At 43.5% G+C, this 15,161-nt stretch overlaps 1 protein-coding gene and 1 pseudogene across 1 annotated transcript; both read left to right on the forward strand.

The window, feature by feature from the left end:
* Positions 1-937: 937 nt before the first annotated feature.
* Positions 938-2,569, forward strand: LOC130965583 (uncharacterized). The gene has a single exon (XM_057890352.1). It carries the CDS (start codon positions 938-940, stop codon positions 2,567-2,569), a length of 1,632 nt encoding a protein of 543 aa, XP_057746335.1.
* Positions 2,570-10,625: 8,056 nt separating this feature from the next.
* On the forward strand, positions 10,626-13,413 carry LOC130969962 (purple acid phosphatase-like; annotated as a pseudogene).
* The last annotated feature ends 1,748 nt before the right edge of the window (positions 13,414-15,161 follow it).

A 15,161-nucleotide genomic window follows, 5' to 3' on the forward strand; every position in this document is an offset into this window, starting at 1 on the left:
ATCGATTAATATTGTAAAATATTTATTACGATTAATAGAAATTTTAATTTGTTATTGTTTTAATTTTTTATTATTAATAAACATAATAGATAAATAAAAAAAATAATTTATAAAATAAAAAATAAATTTTATAATTAAATAATATATAAAAAATTAATTTATAATTAAAATTAAATAAAATCTATTTAACCATTATTAAAAAATTTAAAAAATATATTTTATTATGAAACCATTTAATAATCCAAACCTAGGACCATCGAATATTTTTTGTCCACTGATACCAACTTTTCCGGTTTCTCATTTCAACAAATCCAAAACTGCTAGTTAGTCCAAGTCTTCGTCTTCATCTGAAAACTGTTTTGTTTAGTGATCTCAGGGAAAAAAAGAAACGAAGCATAATAATAGTTTAGCGTATTTTTAGATTAGAAGGCACGTAATTTGGTACTTTAAAGGAAGAGGAATGTTGTAACAGCCACCAGATTCGAACTTGTTACGGCCCGGCCCAGAATCAGCTTTGGGCCGACCCGACCCGAGCAGTACCCGATCCGGACACGCGCCCTTCAACCGACCCGGACACGCGTCCTGTACGGTTCACACGCGGCTGCAGGACAGCGTCCTTGGAAATATGGGCCTGTCCCATAAGGGGCCCACTACTGACATGTATATAAGGGGAAGATTGGCTCTTCCCCCGAGGTACGTCACTTTCTACATCACTCCCCCTGCTTGTACGATTTCTGACTTGAGCGTCGGAGTGTCTTTGCAGGTGGCACCCCCCCCTCGTCCGTTCACCAACTCAAGTGCTCGCCAGCTCGGCAGACCCTCGATCAGCGCACCCAGGACTAAGACACCCTCATCTATCCACCTTTGCATCTTCTGTCCACCCGACCTGTTCAGGAGCCGACCAACGAACATTGGCGCCGTCTGTGGGGACGTCTAAATGGAAGCTGTACTGGGTCTTGGCGACCAAGGCCGGGCTGCCGGAGCGGAGGGGGCAGCCTCCGTCGCCTCGCAAGGGGGGCGGCGAAGGTCCCCCCATCGACGCACGGGGACACGACCATTCGGAGGAACAGGCGGCGATAGCGCCATAATAATGCAAGAGCTGCGCCACCGAGTCCAGAACCTGGAGCGGCAGCTTGCCGACAGGGAGCGGGACGGACGCTCTACCGATCCGAGCTATACCCCGTCTCCCGGAAGCGAGGAGGAAGACTCTTACCGAAGCCGCCCGCGGACGGAGGCAGAGAGTTCGCGGGAGGAGTCACCCATAATGAGGAGACGAAATGACACGATCATCTACTCCCGAGGCAGACCGACCCATCGAGCGACAAGAGGTCGCGAAGACGGAAGAACACGACAACCTGTGATAATGGGCGCCACCCCGTTCCACCGATCTATCCTCGAGGTCCGGCTGCCGAAACACTTCGACAAGCCAACGGACATGAGGTACGACGGAACTCAAGACCCTCTAGAACACCTGACGGCCTTCGAGGCCAGGATGAATCTAGAGGGAGTAGGCGACGAAGTGAGATGCCGTGCCTTCCCGGTGACCTTAGCAGGACCAGCGATCAAATGGTTTAACGGCCTCCCTCAAGGTTCTATCTACAATTTCTCAGACATCAGCCGCGCATTCCTGGCTCAATTCACAACGCGAATAGCAAAGGCCAAGCATCCTATCAACCTTTTCGGGGTAACCCAAAGACAGGGAGAGCCGACCAGGAGGTACTTAGATCGGTTCAACGACGAATGCTTGGAAATCGACGGCTTAACCGATTCGGTGGCCAGTCTCTGCCTGACGAACGGCCTCCTTAACGAGAACTTCCGAAAGCACCTTACAACGAAACCGGTTTGGACGATGCATGAAATCCAAACGGTGGCCAAAGAATACATAAACGATGAAGAAGTCAGCCGAGTCGTGGCTGCCAATAAGCGGCAGTCCGGTTACGGCCAGGCTCGTCAGTTCGGTGGCGACGGGGAGAGGGCGAAAGAAAAGGCCAGGGAGGAGGCGCCAAACAAAGCACCTAGACCGTTCCCTCGAGTGGGGAAATTTACTAACTACACTCCACTCACCCTCCCCATCATGGAAGTCTACCAACAAATTGCGGAGAAAGGAATTCTCCCGAAGCCCCGACCACTCAAGGACCGCACAGGCGGAAACAAGAACCTTTATTGTGATTACCATAAGGGGTATGGCCACCAAACGCAGGACTGTTTCGACTTGAAGGATGCATTAGAGCAAGCGATAAGGGAAGGAAAGCTGGCAGCGTTCTCCCATCTCATCAGGGAGCCGAGAAGGCGTTATCGCGACCAGGACGAGGAAGGCAAGACACGCCCGGTCAAGCGGCGACAAGAGCCTGAAGACAGAGACCACGGCCTCACGGTGATAAACGTGGTAACGGCAAAGAACACTGCACCAAAATCCCGGTCGGCACACAAGAAAGACGCCAAGGTTCTGGCGATCTCATCTTCACCAGTGCAGAGTACCAAAAAACCCCGTCCATTTCTTTCGGCCCAGAAGATCAATGGTTCAGCGACGCCCCGGAAAACCCTCCCATGGTCATCACGGCCAGAGTAGGAACCGGCCTCGTCAAACGGATCCTTGTCGACACTGGGGCCGACTCAAACATCATGTTCCGAAACGTGTTCGACGCACTGGGGCTGAAGGATGCCGACCTGACGACCTACCAGCACGGGGTTATCGGGTTAGGCGACCACTTCATCAAACCAGACGGAGTCATTTCCCTACCGATCTCGGTAGGACAGATGCAAGGCCGAAGATCGGCGATGGCCGAATTCGTGATCCTCCGAGACTCCACAGCCTACAATATCATCTTGGGAAGGAAGACAATCAATGATTTTGAGGCCATAATCAACACCAAGCTACTAGTTATGAAGTTCGTCACCGATGATGGATCCATAGGGACCATAAGAGGAGACCTCGAGACGGCGGTCGCCTGCGACAACGCCAGCCTTTCCCTCAGAAAGAAGTCCAAGGAAGCATCCGGCGTATTCCTAGCCGACCTCGATGCCAGAATAGAGGACAACCCGAGGCCGGAACCAGAAGGGGACCTGGAGAAATTTAGCATCGGTGACGAAGGGAAAAGATTCACATTCGTTAACAAGAACCTGCCGCATGAGTTGAAGGAGCCTTTGATTGAAATGATAAGGGCCAACAAGGACCTGTTCGCATGGACGCCAGCCGACATGCCGGGCATTGATCCACAAATCATTTCACACCACCTAGCCGTCAAGCCGGAAGCACGCCCAGTGGCTCAACGAAGGAGAAAGATGTCGGCAGAAAGAGCAGAGGAGGTAGCCAAGCAAACGGCCGGCCTCCTAGAAGCAGGCTTCATACGAGAAGTGGACTACTCGACGTGGCTCTCAAATGTGGTATTGGTGAAAAAACACAATGGCAGATGGAGAATGTGCGTGGACTACTCTGACCTTAACAAAGCATGCCCCAAAGATTGCTTCCCTCTCCCCAACATAGATGCACTCGTCGACGCCGCGGCGGGATACCGGTATCTGAGTTTCATGGACGCCTACTCCGGTTACAATCAGATACCGATGCACCGACCAGACGAAGACAAAACGGCGTTCATAACGCCAGGAGGAACTTTCTGTTACAAGGTAATGCCGTTTGGCTTGAAAAATGCAGGGGCGACATATCAAAGGCTGATGAACAGGATATTCCACGACCTCATAGGGAAAACGGTCGAAGTTTATGTGCACGACATCCTGGCAAAAACAACACGACCTGACGACCTCCTAAACGACCTGGCAAGTGTGTTTGCATCCCTCCGTCAACATGGTATGAGGCTGAACCCCCTCAAATGCGCCTTCGCCATGGAGGCCGGCAAGTTCTTGGGATTTATGATAACTCAGAGAGGGGTAGAAGCCAACCCGGAGAAATGCCAGGCTATACTTCAGATGAAGAGCCCGGGCTGTGTCAAGGACGTCCAGAGGTTGGCAGGGCGGTTGACATCACTTTCCCGGTTTCTCGGGGCCTCGGCGACAAAGGCCCTGCCATTCTTCAACCTCATGAAGAAAGGGATGGCGTTTGAGTGGACACCCGCGTGCGAAGAAGCCTTTCAACACTTCAAGGAAATCCTAGCGGCACCCCCCGTTCTCGGGAAGCCAAGGGACGGGGAACCACTGTACCTGTACCTCGCTATAACAAGCGAAGCCCTGGCCGCAGTACTAGTGCGGGAAGACGGGAGGACCCAACAACCAGTCTACTTCATAAGCAGGGCCCTACAAGGAGCAGAGTTAAGATATAGCAAGTTGGAAAAGCTAGCCTTAGCACTCCTAACCTCCTCGAGAAGATTAAAACAGTACTTCCAGAGTCACCAAGTGGTCGTCAGAACGGACCAAGGGATCCGGCAGGTTCTCCAAAAACCCGACCTGGCGGGAAGAATGATGACTTGGTCCATCGAACTCTCTCAATATGACATACGGTACGAGCCCCGGCAAGCCATCAAGGCACAGGCCATGGCGGATTTTTTGGTTGAAATAACAGGAGACCCAGGCGAGGACATGGGTACACGGTGGAAGCTCCATGTAGACGGAGCCTCCAACCAGACCTTCGGAGGAGCCGGGATCATCCTAGAAAGTCCAAACGGGGTCGTATACGAACAGTCGGTCAGATTCGAGTTTCCCATCTCGAACAACCAAGCAGAATACGAAGCCCTCATAGGAGGCTTGACCCTAGCAACAGAGGTCGGCGCAAAAAGGCTGGAAGTATGCAGCGATTCCCAAGTCGTCACTTCCCAAGTAAACGGCAGCTATCAAGCCAAGGACCCCTTGTTGCAAAAGTACTTGGAAAAGGTCAAGGGCTTGAGCCAAAAGTTCGACGAGGTCACGGTCCAGCATGTACCCAGGGAAAGGAACACACGAGCAGACCTCCTATCAAAATTAGCCAGCACGAAGCCAGGGGAGGGAAACCGGTCTCTCATCCAAGGCATGACAAGGGAACCCGCAATTGCACTACACATAACAACCCTAAGTTCTTCATGGCTAGACCCCATCACCAACTACCTAGAACACGGCCAAGTCCCTGATGACGAGAAGGATGCGGTGAAATTAAGGAGAGAAGCGGCCAAATACGCCGTCATCCAAGGATAGCTGTTCAGAAAAGGGCTCAGCCAACCCCTACTGAAGTGCCTACACCCCGACCAAACGGACTACGTCCTCAGGGAAGTCCACGAGGGTTGCTGTGGGCACCACATCGGAGGAAAAGCCCTAGCAAGGAAGTTGATCCGAGCTGGGTACTACTGGCCGTCGATGATGGCAGATTCCAAAGAGTTTGTCAAAAAGTGCATAAAGTGCCAACAGAACGCCAACTTTGCCAAGACACCGGCAAGCGAGTTGAGCTTGCTGACGACTTCCCGGCCGTTCGCACAGTGGGGAATCGACCTCTTAGGGCCCTTCCCTGTCGGCCCTGGGCAGGTCAAATATCTCATAGTGGCAATTGATTACTATACCAAATGGATAGAAGCCGAACCATTGGCTAGCATATCCTCTGCCAATTGCAGAAAATTCATGTGGAGGCAGGTGATAACACGGTTCGGGATACCAGAAGTCGTCATCTCGGACAACGGCACCCAATTTGCCGACAAAAAGTTCACAGAATTTCTCAACGGCCTAGGTATAAGGCAAAGGTTCTCTTCGGTAGAACACCCTCGGACGAACGGACAAGTGGAGTCCGCCAACAAGGTTATTCTTTCAGGGCTAAAGAAGAGGTTGGACAACAAAAAGGGTGCTTGGGCCGACGAGCTGGCATCGGTCCTTTGGTCTTATCGAACAACCGAGCAATCCTCCACCAAGGAAACCCCTTTCCGATTAACGTACGGGGTGGATGCAGTAATACCCGTGGAGATCGGAGAACCAAGCCCACGATTGCTTTTAAAAGGAGTAGAGGAAACTGTAGAAAAGGACCTGATAGATGAAGCCCGGGAAATGGCCCATTTGACGGAAACAGCGCTAAAACAAAGAATAGCTCTGCGCTACAACACCAAAGTGCTCAAGAGGGACTTCGAGCCTGACGACCTCGTCCTAAGACGGAACGATATCGGCCTGCCGACCCCCGGAGAAGGCAAGCTAGCGGCAAACTGGGAAGGCCCTTACAGAGTAAAAAAGGTGATGGGGAAAGGAGCCTTTAAGTTAGAAAGGCTCGATGGCAAGGAGGTCCCGAGGACATGGAACGCGGACAACCTTAGAAGATTCTGCTCCTAGAAGACGGAACGACATGCCGGCTAATCTAGCTAAGTAGTCGATTTGTCATTTGTAGTAACTTTCAAGTCCTTTATGTGGTTACTGAATAAGATATACTTGTGCAAATTCTCCACCATATTTTATCTAAGTTTTTCAGATAAACCATCCCGTCGTGACTAACAACGGCGCGCGACCCGGGACTGATCACCCCGGGAAGCCGTCAACCACCGTTGTAACAAACAACTACACGAAAGGCCACGGGCCGCCGGTCTAAACGACTTCAAACCAAAAACGGTTAATAGGAACAATAACACGAGCAGGCGAGCAAACGACAAATATAAACCAAAACGGTTAAAAATGAACGCACAGATAAATAAAAGGTTTATCGCGACAAAACGGGCAAGCGACCAAAAAGGTCATTGTTCACAAAAGCCAAAAACGGCAAACATCAAAGTCAAAAGAAAGCGGCTAAACAGGAACTGTAAACAGAAGGATCATTTCGTGGAGGCATCGACAACCTTGCCGTCATGGATGACCTTGCGGACACCGATCGCCGACGTATCGAACTCAGGGGCAATAATTTTAACTTGTGCTTTAAGGGCTTCCTCGGTAGCCAGGATCGCGCCCCTGCCCTGTTTGACGACGTCCTTGTACTTAGCCTTCCATGTCGACAGCTCGGCCTCCACGGCCCGCTTCTCTTCCTCAACTTCGGCTGCACGCTTTTGCGCCGCAGCGACCTGACCCTCCAGAGCCATCTCACGCTCGACCAAACGTTCAATCGTCGCGTCCGACTCTTTCTGTTTCCTCTCGGCAGCAGTTAACTTTTGTTCGGCGGCAGTCGCTTTCTGCTCAGCAGTGGCGGTCTTCTTCTCGGCAGCATCCAACTTCTCCGAAGTTTGAGTCAACTGCCCCCGGAGAGTTTCCACTTCACTTTTTAGTTCATTGTTTGCTTTCCCAGCAGTTTCCAACCTTCTGCGGAGGGACTCCATCCCGGATAGCTCAAACTCGGCTTTCCGGGCTATCACGGCACCACGCAGAAGGGTACGATACATCCATCTCGCCTGCCCGGCAAGGGAAGACTCATGGAAGTACTCCTCGGTACCGGGAATCAGCTGGGAGTCTATGAAGTCGCTCGCGTCGAAATTTCTCTCCATGACAGTAAGTGCTCCCTCAGGACTAGACGACGCCGTGGAGACCTTCTTCCTCTTTCTCTTCAGGCTGGGGATCTCAACCACCCCCTCCTCATCATCCAGATCGGGCACCGAACCTCCAGTCCCGGTCGCCTCACGGATAGGGGAAGCATGGATCGCCTTATCACCTTCGGTGGCGGCGCCTTGAGCCGATGTGCCGATCCCTTCGGTTGCGGCCCTCTGCTCGGGAGCATCCCGGCTCTCCGGGGCAGCATCAGGCCCTTCGGGGGCGGCCTGCTCTTCACCTTCCTCATCTTCACCACCAAGAAAGGTTTGGAACAAGTCGGGAAGACCTGTCACCGACGCAGACATATCCACTACAGAAAAGCAAAGAAGGTCGGTTAGCCGCCACACAAATATAAAGCAAAGGGAAAAAGACAAAGTAAAAAGTTTCTCACAAATATAGTTACGGCCGGACTCCCGGTCACCCATAAGGAGATGGGGATTTACAGGGTTCTTCCCAAAAACCGCGTTTAGCACCTCGGCAATCTGCTGATCTACTGCCGACATGTTTCTATAAACTACCTTAATAAAACTATTAGCTCCAGCCCCGAAGCTCCAATAAGTCGGGATGAGCCGTGCCCCCTCCAGAGACAACCAAAAGGGGTGACGATCTTTGGCCGGGCGGACCTTAAAATACTTGTCCTTAAACCCATGGTAAGAATCTTCGAACAAGCCGAAAATCTTCCGACCCTGAGCAGCCCGGAAGGACATGAACCCTTTCCTATGTTTCCCCTCCTTGGAAGGGTTTGTGAGGGTGAAGAAAAAGAGGAAGACATCTACGGACACCGGCAGGTCGAGATATTCACAGACCATCTCGAAACAGCGGATAGAAGCCCAACTGTTCGGATGCAACTGCGACGGTGACACGGAGATTCGGTTTAAGAGTGCCATCTGAAAGGCGGAGAACGGAATGCGGACCCCGACTTGAGTGAACATGGCTTTATAGAACCAAATCCAGTCGGCGACCTGGCGGGGTTGGAAGTTGATTTCGTACAAACGCTCGTGGGGAGCCGGGACGAAGACGTCGTAGTTGGCCTCCTCGTCAGTCCCGCCGCATAGATACCCGGCTTGTCGGAACTCGGTGAGCTCCTCTTCGCCCATTTGGTTGGGTGAATCCCTTACATCAGAGACGACCCAAGCATATTGGTCGTACGCCGCGGGGTTAACGGATGCCCGGGAGACCGTGCGAGCCATACCTACATGGGGGTACCATCCAGTTAGTCTAAGAGATCGGTTGCTCAAGCCGAACACACACACCACCCTCACGACTTCCCGGCTAAGGCCAAACAAGACTAAAGGGCTAAGAGCGAGGAAAAACCTACCCTGGAATGGTACCTTTCCCCCTAACACGTCTACTCACAACTAAGAGGTTACACGATAACTTCAAAGAACCAAACAACAAGCATACAGAAATAATGCATAAAAAGGGGATGATCCAAGAGTTACCTGAATTGATGAAAGGAAGATGAAGTTGAATCTGGGAAAATGCAAGAAACACGAACGGAGGCACCACAGCAAAGCCTTGTAGCAAGGAGGAAGAAGGGAGAATAGGGAGTGCAAGAAAAGTGCATAAAGTGCAGAAGTATCAAAACCACTCGTTTAAAAACTGCCTCCAGAGCGCGAAACGCCGGGGGGCAAAATGGTCTTTTCAAACAGGGTTTTTTACCCCATTATGAGCATTCAATGCTCGGCACAGGAAACGAAGCGATGAAACGGTTGTTTGAGCAACCAAGAGACGCGCGTTGGGGACACGTCCTCCCCACGAGCGACCGACCAGACGAGATGCGAGACGACACGCCATTGGTAGCTCCCACGACTACCATTGGCGCGTGGGGGCACTGTTACGGCCCGGCCCAGAACCAGCTTTGGGCCGACCCGACCCGAGCAGTACCCGACCCGGACACGCGCCCTCCAACCGACCCGAACACGCGTCCTGTACGGTTCACACGCGGCTGCAGGACAGCGTCCTTGGAAATATGGGCCTGTCCCATAAGGGGCCCACTACTGACATGTATATAAGGGGAAGATTGGCTCTTCCCCCGAGGTACGTCACTTTCTACATCACTCCCCCTGCTTGTACGATTTCTGACTTGAGCGTCGGAGTGTCTTTGCAGGTGGCACCCCCCCTCGTCCGTTCACCAACTCAAGTGCTCGCCAGCTCGGCAGACCCTCGATCAGCGCACCCAGGACTAAGACACCCTCATCTATCCACCTTTGCATCTTCTGTCCACCCGACCTGTTCAGGAGCCGACCAACGAACAGAACTCTAAGGTAGCGTTTGGTGGAGAAACAGAGACGGAAAGACTGAGACTGAGAGACAGAGACTAAGAGACAGGGATTGAAATAAATCTCAGTATTCTGTTTGGTGCAAAATGGGAGACAGGAATTGAAACAAGAATAAAACTCTAATTTAATTTGCACAAAGGGTAAAATTGGAATTAATTAATTGAAATGAAAGTATTTTAGGTATAAAATGTTATTAAAGTTTCAATCTCCATCTCTAAAAATTTCAGTCCCCTATGTCCCTACTTTTTGGAGGTACTGAAATACTGAAATTTTAGAGACAGAGACAGAAATTTTAGTACCAGTCTCTGAACTAACAAACACGATACTGAGTCTCAGTCTCTCAGTCTCTGTCTCAATACCTCAAAACAAACGCTACCTAACAAACTTCTCTCATTCGTTGTTTACAGTTGAGTCACTAATCAGAATATTCCTCCTAAATCCTAATATTCTACTATTTTAAAGTCAGTGCATATTTGGATGCTATTATTTTGTTAAAAATTTTTTTTTTCAATAAAAAAAGTTAAAAAAATATTTTTTTTTAATAAATAAAGATTTTTTTATTTTTTAATGTGTTTGACAAATTTTTAGTAATAAAAGTAAAAATACTAATAAAATAAAAAAATATTTTTTTGAGAAACTTTAATTTACATCTTTTTTTAAAAAATCTTTTTTTCTTAAAAAAAAAGATGTTTTTCATATAATAAATAAACAAAAAGTATTTTTATATTGTTATGCCCAAACATAATTGATAAATAAAAATATCTTTTTACATAAAATATCCAAAAATAAAATTACTTTTACTGCTCTATAAAAAGATAACTCGAAAAAAAGAAAAAAAGATAAGCTCACCCAAACAAGCTCTTAATTTAAATAATTAACATGTGGTTTGCTATAAATAAAAGCCACATTCATCAAAGGTCTTCTCCACACTTTGCAAAAATGTATTCAGTGAGTTTCAAAGTCTTTGTCTTTGGATTGGTTCTTGTGAACGTAGTAGTGTTGTGTAACGGAGAGGATCAACAAGCACCTTCGTTAGGAAAGAAGAGAAGACCGTAGATATGCTATTTGATAGTGATGTCTTTGCTATTCCTCCTGGTTACAATGCTCCCCAGCAGGTACCCATTTTCTTTTATTGTTTTGTTTTGCATGTGATATCATATATCTCAGTTTTGATATGGAATCTACGTTGGAAGTTTCCTTGGTGTTCTTTAGTGTTTGATACATCATAAAGTTTGGTGTTTTTTTCGTTCTTGGTTTAACATTTAGTTTCTTAAGTTTTAATGAATGAATGTATGTATAAAAGGTTCACATAACACAAGGTGATCATGAGGGGAAAGCAATGATTGTGTCGTGGGTGACGATGGATGAACCAGGCTCCAGCGAAGTGCGGTACTGGAGCGAGAACAGCGAGCAAAAGAAACTAATTGCTAAGGGAAGACATGTTACTTATAGATACTTCAATTACTCGTCTGGTTTTATTCATCATTGCACCATCAGAAATTTGGAGGTATTTCTTCTGCTCCATTCCATTGCATTCCATGTTTTGTTGTAGCAATTTTTGATTTTTTGTTATGCAATCAATCCATTATTGACTCATGTGGTTCTTGTTTTGGACAGTACAACACCAAATACTACTATGAAGTTGGAATCGCGAACACAACAAGGCAATTTTGGTTTGTGACTCCTCCTCAAGTTGGTCCTGATGTGCCATACACTTTTGGTGTCATTGGTAAGTATATTTCATCAACTATGTTAATATTTTCCTAATAGAGAAATTATAATATGGTGGACTAATTTGATTCACAAGTATATACAAATTTAAAATATTACTTTTCGTAACTTGAGAAAGCTTAAATCCATGTTTCTGAAGTTAACATGCATGACCCATTTTATTGTTTTGAGAAATTTCACATTTTCTTTTAGTTATATACAAATTTTTAGCCTAAATTTTACTCTCTAATTTTAAAAATAAAATCTTATCTTAATAATACTGCATGTTGTTGTGCCCCAAATAGGCCTATACGTTAGTTATTAATTGATGTGGCATTGTATTGTGCAGGTGATCTTGGTCAAACATATGATTCAAATAAAACTCTTTCTCACTATGAAATGAACCCAAGAAAAGGACAAGCTTTGATGTTTATTGGAGACCTATCTTACGCAGATGATCACCCTTATCATGATAATGTTAAGTGGGATACTTGGGGAAGGTTTGTAGAAAGAAGTGTTGCTTATCAACCATGGATTTGGGTTACAGGCAACCATGAAATTGATTTTGCTCCAGAAATTGTACGCCTTCTCTCACAATACTAATCGAATTCCTTGCATTTGATCCAAAATGAAACTCTCTATTTGACTTAACCACCTATGTTATTATAATTAGAATATATGGTTGTTTATACACTAGAGGTACGTAACAATTAAACTCTTATTTCTTTTGCAGGGTGAAGGTGTACCTTTCAAGCCATATACACATAGGTATCATGTTCCTTATAGAGCGTCACAGAGTACAGCACCCTTTTGGTATTCTATCAAGAGAGCATCAGCACATATTATTGTATTGGCCTCATATTCAGCTTATGGTAATCATATAATTACATCATTTTTAATAATTTGCTAAATAAAACTTTGTATAAAAAATAGTTTCAGTAACTAACACAATTTTTTTTTCCTTTAGGGAAATATACACCACAATACCAATGGCTAAAACAAGAGCTACCAAAAGTTAATAGGACAGAGACTCCATGGTTGATTGTTCTCTTGCATTCACCTTGGTATAACAGCTACGACTACCACTACATGGAAGGTGAATCAATGAGAGTAATGTTTGAGCCCTGGTTTGTGCAGCATAAGGTTGATGTCGTGTTCGCCGGCCATGTTCATGGCTATGAACGATCTGTAAGTAACAAAATATTTCTCAACAACCTCATTTAACGTAGAGAAAAATCCAAAATAGCTTCTGACAAATACCTCAAAAGACAACGAGGTCTTTGACAAAAAAAATACCAACCCGGTTCCTGAGATTTATTTTTATGGAACTGATTAGCCCTGTGTCAAAAAAAATCATTTTTGGCACAGGAGCTAATCAGTCCCAAAAAAAAAATCTCAGAGGCCGGATTTGATGTTTCTTTTTTTTGGGCCTCATTATCCTTTTGAGATAATTGTCAGGGGCGGATGGGTATTCACTCTTTAACATACATCATAATATAAACTAAGCCTATTGAATTTTGAGTGTGACACACTGACACTAATCAAATAAGTCTAATTAAGCCTCAAACATTGCACTTCGAATTTGATATATGTTTATGTTTGAAGGAACGTGTGTCCAATATTGCATACAACATTACAAACGGGAGATGCAATCCTGTGAAAGATAACTCAGCTCCAGTATATATAACCATTGGTGATGGAGGAAACATTGAAGGCTTGGCAAACAAGTAAGTTCTATACATACATAATGAATGACTCACGGATTGAAAAGAGTGATTATTATCTGACAATATATATAATATGATCGTTATTTTGAAAACGCAGGATGATAGAACCACAACCAGATTACTCAGCATACAGAGAAGCAAGCTTTGGACATGCCATGTTTGATATCAAGAACAGAACTCATGCTTACTATAGCTGGCATAGGAATCAAGATGGATATGCTGTGGAAGCTGATTCCATGTGGTTTTTTAATAGATATTGGTACCCTGTTGATGATTCTACAACTCATTGAGTCACGGACAGATTTTTAAGTAACTTGAGTTATAGGTCATTGGCTAGAATAATTTTATAATATTATGAAGTAACGTCGGTAATTTTATGATTATTGATTTAGTTGGTGAGTGCATGATATAAATAATTAAATACTATACATAAAAGATCATAAAGTAACATAGTCAACATTACATAGTTTGTTCCAATCAAATTATCATTCAACAAAGAACAAAATGTGGGACCAAAGAGATTTTTTTTGGATAAAAAGATGTGGACTTTTGAAGTTTGTTATTTGAAAGTTTAACTATAATTAGCAAATTAATATCTAGAAAGTCAACAACTAGATCGTTTGTTTAAAATTTTATAGAAGTGTGTGTTTCAAAGTGAAAATGAGGGAGAAAAAGATTATTTTATACGAGAAAAAAAATTGCTTGAAATTGGTTATTAAATAATTGATTTCGTATGCTTTTTTAGTTTCTTCTCATTAAAAATTTTATGTTATTTAAAAGACAAAGTAATTAAAAATATAACATTTTAAAATTTTAACGAAAAACAAATGCTTGTTAGTAAAATCCTAATTAAAATACAGATAGAGTTAAATATAATGAAAAATTTGCACATATATGACATTTTGTATTTAATTTTTGACACATGCAAGACCCATCACATACAAAAGAGATCGGACTTTTTTTCTATCCGTGTGTTTTTTTTTTTAACCAAATATAGGAGACTCAACCCCACAACCTCTTAATTGAATATAAAGAGATTATGCCATTTGAGCTATAGTTCATTGACTTCTATCCGTGTGTTTAGGTGCTACTAATTTGATAGAAAAATATTTTTTTAATTATTTTTTTTAACATATTTAATAAATTTTTAGTAATAAAAATATTAAAAACATAAAAAATTAGATTTTTTGAGAAACTATAAGAATTTGTTTCGGTAAGCTTTTAAGATTTTTTTTAGAATTATCTTTTTTTTTAAAATTTTATAAAGAAATAAAAAAAATTATATTTAAATATCTCATATAAAAAAAATTTATTTATCAATTATATTTAGATATAATAATATAAAAATAATTTTTATTTATTTATTATGTAAAAATATTTTTTAAAAAGTTATAACTTCTCAAAAAATATATAATTTTATTTTTTTAGTGTTTTTATTTTTAATTTTTTACTACTAAAAATTTATAAACATGATACAAATATATATATATATATATATATATATATATATATATATATATATTTATTGGTAAATTTTTTTAATTAACTTAATGACACTTAAATAAGCATTCTTTTATATTCTTTTTTTTTAATCTTTTTAAAAAAATATTTTTTTCATAATAAAAAAATAAAAAAAAATTTTATATAAAATATTTAAATATAAAATTATTTTTATTTTTTTATATGATCTTTTAAAAAATAATAATTTAAAAAAATTAAGAGCTCAACTAAACAAATCCTAAAACTTATAAACTCTCTTTTACTTAAAAGACGGGACGATGTAAGGCTATATTAATGAGACAAAAATGCAAATTACGCGTAAATTCCAATGTTACACCATTATGCATGCCATTAGGGTCGTTAAAATAGGCTAAGTTTATCGAATTAGTTCGTTTATTCATTTAAATAGATGAATTTTGTCTTTAAAATTAAGTATATTTAAATTTTGGATTAAATGGGTTAAATCCGATTAACTCAAAAAAATGACGAGTTAAACGGGCTAACTCCCAGTTAAACTGGTGATTCGTTTATATTTTTT

The sequence above is a fragment of the Arachis stenosperma genome, chromosome 3, assembly GCF_014773155.1.
Source record: "Arachis stenosperma cultivar V10309 chromosome 3, arast.V10309.gnm1.PFL2, whole genome shotgun sequence".
Classification (NCBI taxonomy): domain Eukaryota; kingdom Viridiplantae; phylum Streptophyta; class Magnoliopsida; order Fabales; family Fabaceae; genus Arachis; species Arachis stenosperma.